General features: G+C 34.9%; 1 protein-coding gene across 4 annotated transcripts in view; it reads left to right on the forward strand.

Moving 5' to 3' along the window:
- ANAPC1 (anaphase promoting complex subunit 1) overlaps nt 1–10,693 on the forward strand; it is a 113,131-nt gene that overhangs the window by 41,646 nt on the left and 60,792 nt on the right. For all 4 annotated transcript variants that reach the window (XM_072770240.1, XM_072770242.1, XM_072770241.1 and 1 more), the window contains 3 exons: nt 1,825–2,003; nt 5,314–5,528; nt 7,753–7,871. In XM_072770240.1, the coding sequence (XP_072626341.1) occupies nt 1,825–2,003; nt 5,314–5,528; nt 7,753–7,871 (513 nt within the window). The remainder of the gene's footprint in view (nt 1–1,824; nt 2,004–5,313; nt 5,529–7,752; nt 7,872–10,693) is intronic.

A 10,693-nucleotide genomic window follows, 5' to 3' on the forward strand; every position in this document is an offset into this window, starting at 1 on the left:
ATCTAAAAGTAATTATACAGACACTTCAGGGAATGCTTTTGAAGGATCTAAGCTAGTGATTTAGACTCCAAGATGAGGATGTAGCTGGGAAAGGGGAAGGGGAGGAAAGGAGTTCCTTATTCTTTTGCCAAAGCCAGTGCTTTTAGGCTTTAAACGGAGTAAGACACTAAAGACATTATTTTTTTTCTTGAAAGTAAAGGACTAAAAAAAATTTTTTAAATTTTGGATATGAAGATACAAAAAATGATAGATAGTATTATGTAATAGTATGTTATAAAGTAATAGTTTGATGAATGTGGTGTAATGAATGGTATAATGAATTTGGATTTCCAAATTCTTATTTAAGGAATATTCTAAATGATTTAGTTTTTCGCTTTTTTTTTTATATGCTCCCTTGAAAATTACAATAATTGTCATATAGTATTGCAGGTAGGACACTTCTGCTGAAAAATATTAGATGAGTTCTGTCTGTTGGTATGTCATATAATATTTAATAAAAGTGTTATTCTCATATAAGGAAATGTTTTTACCTCAATAATTCATCAACTTTCGATATTAAATAGTAGAAAATCATTATAGGAAAATAAATTTTAATTTATTTGAGATTTGAAAAATTTTAAATATGAAGTATGGTATAATACAACAGAATGTATAAAATATATGTTTAGAGAATAATAATAAAGTGAAACATTTTTGTGTACTAGTTACCTACCATTAGTAATAGAACATTTCTAGTGTACTAGAAGGCTCTGCATCTCTGCTCCAGGTGATAATCTTCCTCCTATGTACCCTATTGCTACAGGTACTCTTGGCCCTACCTGAATTTTGTATTATCTCCTTTCTTTCGTAGTTTTATCATCTTCATATATTGGTTGGTGTTATATGTCTTTGAACTTCATATAAATGGATATAGATATAAATTATTTTTTTCACTCCATGTTGATTCCTGTAGCAGTAGGTCATTCATTTTCAGTGCTGCATACTCCATTGTTTGACTACAGCACCATTTATTTATCCATTCTATTTAATGATAGCAGTGGGGCTGCTTCCTCCCTTCCCTTTTTGTCATAGCGAAAATATTCACTACTGAATATTTTAATACTTATGTCCTGGTGCACATGTGCACAAGTTTCTGTGTGGCCATTAATGGGCCACAGAGGGGGACCTATCTGTATATGTCACATGTTTTCCAAAGTGATGATACCACCAGCTGTGGGTGGGGATTACTGTTGCTCCATTTAGTTGCCAACATCTGCTATTGATTTGCTTTAATATTTATCAAGTGAGTGTGAAATTATATTTTTAGTAGTTTTATTTTTTTTTAATTTTTTTTTTAATTTTTATTTATTTATGATAGTCACACACACAGAGGGGGGGGGGCAGAGACACAGGCAGAGGGAGAAGCAGGCTCCATGCACCGGGAGCCCGACGTGGGATTCGATCCCGGGTCTCCAGGATCACGCCCTGGGCCAAAGACAGGCGCCAAGCTGCTGCGCCACCCAGGGATCCCATTTTTAGTAGTTTTAATTTGAACTTTTCATAATCACTTTTCATATGTTTATTGCCCATTTGTGTTTCCACTTTGGGAAATGTCTTTTTGTCCCTCCTGTCTTTACAATTGGGTGGTTTCCCTTTTTCTTAAGGTTTTTAGGAGTTCTTTTAAAGGGGCCTTTTATACTAATGCTTGATGGCAAAACACTAGTCTGGTAGTAAGATGAATAAAATTGATTTCTGTTTTGTCAGGATAGATGTCGATTAACTTTAGTTAGGATAATTGGGACAGTGGCAGGTCTGAATGAGAAATTTTCTCCCTTTCATTACAAGGTTTCACTTTAAGAGACTTGGAAACTCTTCCCTTTGGAATTGCTCTTCCTATCAGAGATGCAATTTACCACTGTCGAGAACAGCCTGCTTCAGACTGGCCAGAAGCTGTCTGTCTCCTGATAGGACGTCAGGATCTTTCCAAGCAGGCCTGCGAAGGAAACTTACCCAAAGGGAAATCTGTGAGTGTCAACATAGAAAGTTCAAAGTTTAGCTTTAGTCTCAAAATCAAAGTAGAACTACTCGTTTTTCTCGTCTTTTTACAAGTATATATGTTTGTCTTTTGTATGCCATATGGAGTTTATAATTGTGCAGGTCTTCTCCTTTATAAGTTGAACATGGGAACAAGGTTTGTGAAGGCTCTGCCTTGCCTAGATATTTCTTTCTTTGAGTCAGGATAAGTGCTGAGTCAGTAGATCCACTACCATGACTCTTTCTCTACTTGTATCATATTGGTAATTAACTACTTTGTAACTGTTACATAGAAAAAAGGAGAGTACATACATCCTCAATTTGAATATCTAGCTCTATTCTCTTTTATACATTTTTGATGTGTTGAATTTCTTGAATTTAACTTTTTTTTTTTTTTTTAAGATTTTATTTATTTATTCATGAGAGACACACACAGAGAGAGGCAGAGACACAGGAAGAGGGAGAAGCAGGGAGCCTGATGTGGGACTCGATCCCCAGATCCGGGAACACGCCCTGAGCTGAAGGCAGATGCTCAACCGCTGAGCCACCCAGACTGCCCGAATTTAACTTTTTAAATAGGTATAGATATATTTGTTTAATCATAGAAAACTAAAGCCCCAGGAAAGAATTTTTTTGGGAACTGGAATGGGGGATACTAAAGCTGTTTAGAAGATGTCTTAGGCGGCAGCCTGGGTGGCTCAGTGGTTTAACGCTGCCTTCAGCCCAGGGCGTGATCCTGGAGACCCGGGATTGAGTTACATGTCAGGCTCCCTGCATGGAGCCTGCTGCTCCCTCTGCCTGTATTTCTGCGTGTCTCTCTCTCTCTCTCTCTGTTACTCATAAATAAATAAATTAAATCTTAAAAAAAAAAAAAAAAGATCTTAGGTTATTTGTCCTGAAATTCTATCCTTTGCCAGTCTTCCTCTGCTTTTATGAAGAATGGGTTCTAAGAAGCCTACAAATAGAAAATGAAATGCATCATTATTCTCCAATTATCTCTCTTTTAATATTAGCCTCTTTTAAAACTTTAAAATGGAGTTTTAACTACTTTTTCTAGAACTGCTTAACTTAAAAAAATATAAATGGTAGCACTGCATTACTAAAAAAATATAAATGGTAGCACTGCATTACTGTAAGGATCATAGAGGATTCAGGGATGGCTTTCCCACTCCTAGTGACTCTTGTACTTTTTTTGAGAGCAAGCCAGCAGGGGTGGGGGTGGGGTGAGCAGGAAGAGAGGGAGAGGGAGGGAGGCGAGGGGAGAGGAGGGGAGGAGCAGGGAAAGAGGGAGAGAGAGAGAAAATCCTGAACAAGCTCTGCCCAATACGATGAAGCTGATCTCACAACCCTGAGGTCATGACTTGAGCCTAAATCAAGAGTTGGATGCCTAGCCAACTGAGCCACCCAGGTGCCCTGCTTGTATTTAGTTTTTATATTCCCTAGGAGAACAGCACAAATTTGCCTCATCTCTTATCAGCTTTGAACCGACACATATCAATCAAAATATTGTAACTTTGTAATCCATATTAGGACTTAGGCTATTAATGTTTCTTCGGACCTCCAAAGTCTATATCAAAATTTTATTCCTAACATCATAGTTGCCTACTGGATCTGTGAGAGAAGCAGTTTCCGTGGGACCTCATCTCCAGCAGGATTGGCCCAGCACATCTCTTTTAACCCATACTCATATAATAGTTGAATTAGTGTTTGTCCTACTTTAAACAGAAAACCTTTTTTTAAATGCTAATAATATGATTATACTTTGCTTTACCAAGATAAATTTTAGCATGTAGACCTCATTTCTTACAATGAGTGAGAGCAGTTGAACATCATTAGCACTAAAACCAAATGGTATTGATAATCTTTGATCTGTATTTATTTATTTATTTTTTAAGATATTTATTTATTCATGGGAGGTACAGAGAGAGAGAGGCAGAGACACAGGCAGAGGGAAAAGCAGGCTCCATGCAGGAAGCCCGATGGTGGGACTCGATCCTGGACTCCAGGATCATGCCTTGGGCCGAGGGCAGGGGCTAAACCCCTGAGCCACACAGGGATCCCATTTGATCTGTATTTAGATGTCATTTTAAGTAATTCTAATCTAAATTCAGTTTGTTCAGTTGTTTGAGGCTACCATTTAATTTTATTTGAGGCTACCTTTTATGACTCATCTAAATTCAGTTTATCAGCTATTTTGATCTATACTTTATGGCTAACTCATATGGGAGAATAGTTTCTTTTAAAGTTAGATATTCCATAGGAACCATAATGAATATTTATGAACTAAATAAGAGGGTAAGTCATTATCTGCTATCATTATTTTTAGGCTTCTACATTATGTTACAAAACTTTGGCATTTTAATCTTTTGTTAAAGGAGTGTAAAATTCTTTCCAGGGTGCCTGGAGGCTCAGTCACGTAAGAATCTGCCTTCAGCTCAGGTCATGATCTCAGTGTCTTGGGACTGAGTCCCACATAGGGCTCCCTGCTCCAGTCTGCTTCTCCTTCTGCTTCTTCCCCCACTTGTTCTCAGTCTCTTTCTCACATAAATAAAATCTCTATAAAAAAAAAGGAGTAGAAAGTTCTTGAGGAAATGAGAAGATTTCACGCTACTCACATCTAGTTTGCAGTGTGATTGAATTATTTGGATGGGGAAAGCTCATAGAAAACACATGTTGAGCTTCTGAGGACAATGATAATCAAGGGATTAAACCTCTTCATTTGTTTTGCTGCAGCTGCTTTCTGATTAAGAAATTTTTAAGACATCTTTATTTAAAAACAAGGTGAAAATTGATCATGGTCCATTTAAAGTATTAAAGTAAGAAAATATTGTTCAACTTCCTCCAGTCTGTGACATATATCCTTCCAGGTTGTTTTTCTATGCTTATATTGATCGACTATAATATTTATGTTTGTGTGGGTTCTTTAGTGATAGTGAATGGGTTTCATATTCTGCTTGCAGTAATTTGTAACCTTTTTATGATATTTAGGATACAGTTAGATTTTTATAATTTATTTAGAATGTTTCTCTCAATGGAATCAGCTTTCTGATTATTGTTTTGAATTTAATGTTTTTCCATTGGCTCAGTAATTTTCCCAAGTGGGCAATATAATTGTACTTTTAAAAAAGACTTCTGGATTAGAGTCCTAGGATACACTGTGAACCCAAAACAGCCTTGCTTTAGAATACATATATTCTCTGTATGATAGAGTCACAGTACATCATCCTGTATATTCTAGTGATCAATAAGTGCGTGGTGATTGGTTTTTAAGTTATTATTACAACCAAGTCTGTTACTCAGGTGCTCTCATCAGATGTTCCTTCAGGAACAGAAACTGAGGAGGAAGATGATGGAATGAATGACATGAATCAGGAGGTTATGTCATTAATATGGAGTGAAGATTTAAGAGTGCAGGACGTGCGAAGGCTTCTTCAAAGTGCACATCCCGTCCGTGTCAATGTTGTACAGTACCCAGAACTCAGTGACCATGAGTTCATTGAGGAAAAAGAAAACAGGTGAAGGAAACACGTTGTTGTCTTTTGTCAGTGTTTTTTAACTCTAAAAACCCTAAAAAAATAGTTCAGAGTTAAAAGTACCACGTATTTTAAGTTTTTATCCAACCTCAGTAAACCATACTTTTTTTTTCAAAATGTTTTGGCGTTTGATAACTTAAGAGTATCTGATGACATAAGTGACCCTACTCCTCTCGAATTACAGTTGTGTGCTATTTAGAAAAGATGACTCAGACTATTTTGCTTAGTTACCTTAAGAATTTACATCAAAGCAACACACTGAGCTCATTCTTCTGTATTTTGATGAGGAAAAAAATGTGTGTATATGTATAAATGTTTTAGTGTAGTTTCAACTTGATATCAGTATTTTTTTCTGATATTATAGGGAATACACTATAAGTCTTCTCTATTGCCACTTTCTAACATATGTTATATTCCTTGATAATTGTAATATTCAGTAGTAACCATCTCATGAGATTCTAGAGTTGTTGTCTTAGGACAGTTCAATTTATATTTGAAAATTCTCTCCTGTCCTGTTGCCTGTCTTGTCTCTGTCACCTGTTACTTTCCACTACTATTTTCTGGTTCTCCTTGCTTTGCTCACAGTAGTCCTGCTTTAAGAGGAAGGAGCATCCACACATAGCCACAGGGTGCCGAAGATCCGAGTTAGTCCTAATCTGCCTCACTGTTTCCTCTTCCATGTGTACCTAGGTGTTTGTCACCTGTAGCTGAGGAGGCTGAGGGACAGAGAAGTTGTGTGGGAGCATAGTGGCTAGCATGAGCTCTGGAGCCTTTCTTGGCCACTGGATGTCTTTGGATGAATTACTTAACTTCTTGCTGCCTCAGTTGTCTCAATTATAAGAATAGGCATAATTATAGCATTTATACCTCATATGGTTGCTCTGTGTGTAGAGTGAGTTATATCTATCTAGTGTTTAGGACACTGCCCAGTACGTAGTAAAGCTCAGTGCATTAGCCATGATCATTAACTGAGCTCATTGATTCTATGATGCTAGTTTAGTTTTTTTGTTTTGTTTTTATCTTTATAATCATTGATATCTCAGAAGGGATTACAGTATTATTGTTTTCATTACAGTTTTGTGGATTATGTTTAAAGTTTCTGCTAAAAAGTTCTTTGGGATGTGGCCTTGGATTTTTTCTGATTCTAAATTAACATGGGGCAGTGTTCCTGAAGAATCTTGGGACAGCAGATTTTTCTCACCAAAAAAACTAGAAAAGCAGCTGTATGTATAGTTAGGGAGAGAATGTGCTTATAAATAGTTTTGTCTGCAGAGAAAATGTTAGCCTCTGATGGGATATTTCTGTGTCTTCAGGCATAAATTCTGTTAAGTGTTTTCCTGATTTTAACTGCCCCTATTTCCACAATTTGTTTGATTTTGCTTTAAGTGGCTACATGGAATGTGATTTAACATAGAAAAAAGTTAAGAGTAGTGTACTAGTTTCAAAATATGGCCCATAGAAGCCATTTTAACCCTGAATATGGCAACTTATTGTATTATTAATCCTATAAATCTTAGTTATTATGTAAGTGAAACTAATTATTTTTCCCCCGGAGATACCAGGAACTTGTCACCTCCAGTATAGGAACTTACTTTCCTTTCTTGTGTACAGGTCACATAGGTGGCACTCCTGAGACAAAATGAGGAAATGTAAACGTAGTATTTTCCTTTGAGCCTGTTAGCATCAGAATGGAATTTTTTTTAAGATTTATTTATTTATTTTTATTTATGATAGACACAGAGAGAGAGAGAAAGAGGCAGAGACACAGGAGGAGGGAGAAGCAGGCTCCATGCCGGGAGCCAGACGTAGGACTCGATCCCAGGTCTCCAGGATCGCACCCTGGGCCAAAGGCAGGCGCCAAACAGCTGAGCCACCCAGGGATTCCCCCAGAATGGAATTTTAGATTTTTCTTTTTGGTTGCTGAGGGAAAATTTGTTTGGTTTATAAACCAGTTGGTTTTCACTCAAAGCAAATATGAAACAAAAGAAAGGAAATGTATCTCTCCCTTAGAGTTTCTAAGGGGAACAAGAATAAAAGTGAGAATAACCACGTTTGGATGATTCATCCACATCTTTGTGTGAATTTACTCTGATGTGATTTCATCTTACATAGAAGTTCTTCTTTTGGAATACTTAACTATGGATTGCATTCCAGTTTTTCTTTTGCTTACACATTTTTTACATGTTGGTTTTGATTTTAATTATAGATTGCTCCAGTTGTGTCAGCGAACTATGGCCCTTCCAGTAGGACGAGGAATGTTTACCCTATTTTCATACCATCCTGTTCCAACGGAACCACTGCCTATTCCTAAATTGAATTTGACTGGTATGTTAAATTCTGGTCTCAGTGAGAAAGGAAAATGATTAAGTATATTTTTAGTGAAGTTATTGAATTAGTTAAAACCAAAGAAATGTTCTTTCTATCCCCAGTGATTTCACATATCAACCACTCTAGCAGTTGTCAAAGCTCAAATAGCAAATCAAACTAAATATTGTGGGAAATAGCATGTAGCCCATTACTAAATTTGCTTTTAATGAGACCATTTCATGATATGGAAAGGCACTTGGGAAAGTTTAGAAAGATATTGATGATGGTGAGATTACTGAACTTTAGTCTTAAAGTATAATATGTAAAAACTTTGTATCTTAATGTGTCTTGTTATATGTTATTACGAATATATCATCCTCATTCAGAAACAAAAAGAAACTAAGCATAAAGAAAAAATGCTCATGTATAATATAGTAGTCCTGTTTGCTAGAGTGTTAGCGTTTTGGTATATATGGTTCTCAGTTTTATTTTTCTAGTTTGTAATATTATATATTCTCAGGAAAATTAAATCTGTTTTAGACATTGTTTTTAAATTTACTGTAGAGTGAGCATCCTTTCATATCTAGTACACATAGATACACAGTTATGTATATGTGTAGGTAGCTATTGTGTACAGATATTTTTATTCAATAACTTAATTTTTATTTGCTGTATTTTACACAAATAGTTGTAAAATAGCTTATGTAAAGAATCTGATTTTGTTGGAAATTATCAGTTTTTTTGCTATTATAACCATGCTGTCAGAGTATAGTTATTTAGGTTAGTTGCTTTAGAACTCCTAGGACAGCAAGATTTTAAGGCTTTGATGTAACATTCATTCATATTACCTTTCTGATTGGTTGTGTGGATTTTTACTTCTGCGAGATCTAAATGTGCTCATTTCCTAGTATTGATTTCAATGGGTTTTATAGTGCATGTTCACCTGATGCTTGTGTGAATATGTTCTAAAGGTGACAGTTGTGTGCAATTGAAATTATTGAAAATCCCTGAAGTATAATATGTGTGGTTTTATGAGACTTGTACGAAATGTACATATCATACACACAGTCATGTATAGTATAATATATCAGTATAATTCCACAATGTCTTAAGTTTCATAATTTAAAAAAATCCAGGGTTCCACTCAGGTATGTGGAAAGCATATACTTTTAATAACATATGGAAAGTGAGATCACATTTCATCTCCAAATTATACCTATTCTGGAGCACTAATCTTATTTAGAGACAGAAGAAACAGAGTTACCTTCAGTATTTGAATGGTTCTCTCCCAGAGATGAAACAGTGTGGCAAAATCCAAATAATAACTGAGTCTTCATGGTGAAAGGGGCATAGAGGTGTTCATTCTGTTAGTCTTTCAACTGTTAAAAGGTTTTTGTTTAAAGAATTTGAGTTAAAAAGAAAAGAACCTCATGCAAAACTGGCAAATGTTAAAATGTATTAAGTTTGGGCAGTGATACGTGGATGGGTATTAATAAATATATATGAATCACTTTTTTTTCCTTGAATACATTTAGTTAAATTTGCATATTCAGAATGTGTTTCTGACATTAGTCCAAACTTTTATTCTTTTAGCCATTCTGGTAAACTCCCCTCCAAAAAACTGTTATTATCTTATTTTAATAATAAATTAATTTAGGACAAGATACTTTCTTAAAATAGCTCCTTAACTTACACTGGTATTAGTACTTTTGTATGTTATTCTTATTGAAGAATATTTGCTTTACCCTTTGCCAGTCATTTTCTCTTGTGTAAATACTCTTGTTTTATGCATATGATGAATTGTTTTAGAAAGTTCACTTGTTTTTTCATTATTAATTTCTGCCTTTTTAGAAGTTAAAAGTACACCTCATGAACTTGTCACCCAGTGTGACATTGTCATATACCAGCATTTGAGTTAGCTCTTAGGTACACAAAGCATATGGTAAAAGCAAATATATTTTACTTTGTGTGTGAGTATGTTAGCATACACACTCTAATTAAGACATTGTGGATCTATCTGAAATTTATTTTACATAATTTCAGAACTCCTTTAAAACCATATTTTCAAACTTGTAGTGAACTGTATAATTTTATGCAATATTTATAGAATAGTTATTTTAATATTCATCTATGACCTGATGTAGTTAATACAGAGCATTAAAGATATAAAAAGAATTTGGTATTTGCCTGTACACAGTGGAGATCCAAAAGAGAACTAAAAGACTCAGGAAAAGGAGTTCACAGAGCATGTAGAATCATGAACATGTAATTAACAGTGTTCTGACAGAAGTTGACCATAAAACTTAATTTAGCAAATACTCTTTATGGTTCAGTGGGTAACTCAGGTCTATAAAATGATGCTTTTTTTTTTTTTAAATAGGGTTTTCTGAATGCAATTTGGCATTTTTAACAAGGGCATATAATTACTTATACAGAGGGAGAAACGCATATAGTAAGAGAACAAATTTATAAAGGTCCTCATCTCATTTTACAGTGTATTTTTCTTTAATGTCCAGAGACAACTGTAGGATGGCATATATGAAATTCACATCAGTGTCATCAGTCACAGGTTGAAATTTATTATTCATATAGTTTAACTGTGATGTTAATCTTCACTTTATATTAATAAGCTTACTTCTGTGTGAAAGAAAGATTTCGAAGTAGTGGGTATCCTAGTCAGATCTGTATAAAGTTAAATTGGTATCAGTTATCTTATAGCCCCATGTATTTTAGCAAAAAGGAAAATGAATTATTTTATTCTTAAAATTTTTTTATTTAAACATTTTATTTGATTATAGTTGATGTACAACGTTACATTAGTTTCAGGTATACAGCATAGT

This window comes from Canis lupus, chromosome 12 (genome assembly GCF_048164855.1).
Source record: "Canis lupus baileyi chromosome 12, mCanLup2.hap1, whole genome shotgun sequence".
NCBI classification, from domain to species: Eukaryota; Metazoa; Chordata; class Mammalia; order Carnivora; family Canidae; genus Canis; species Canis lupus.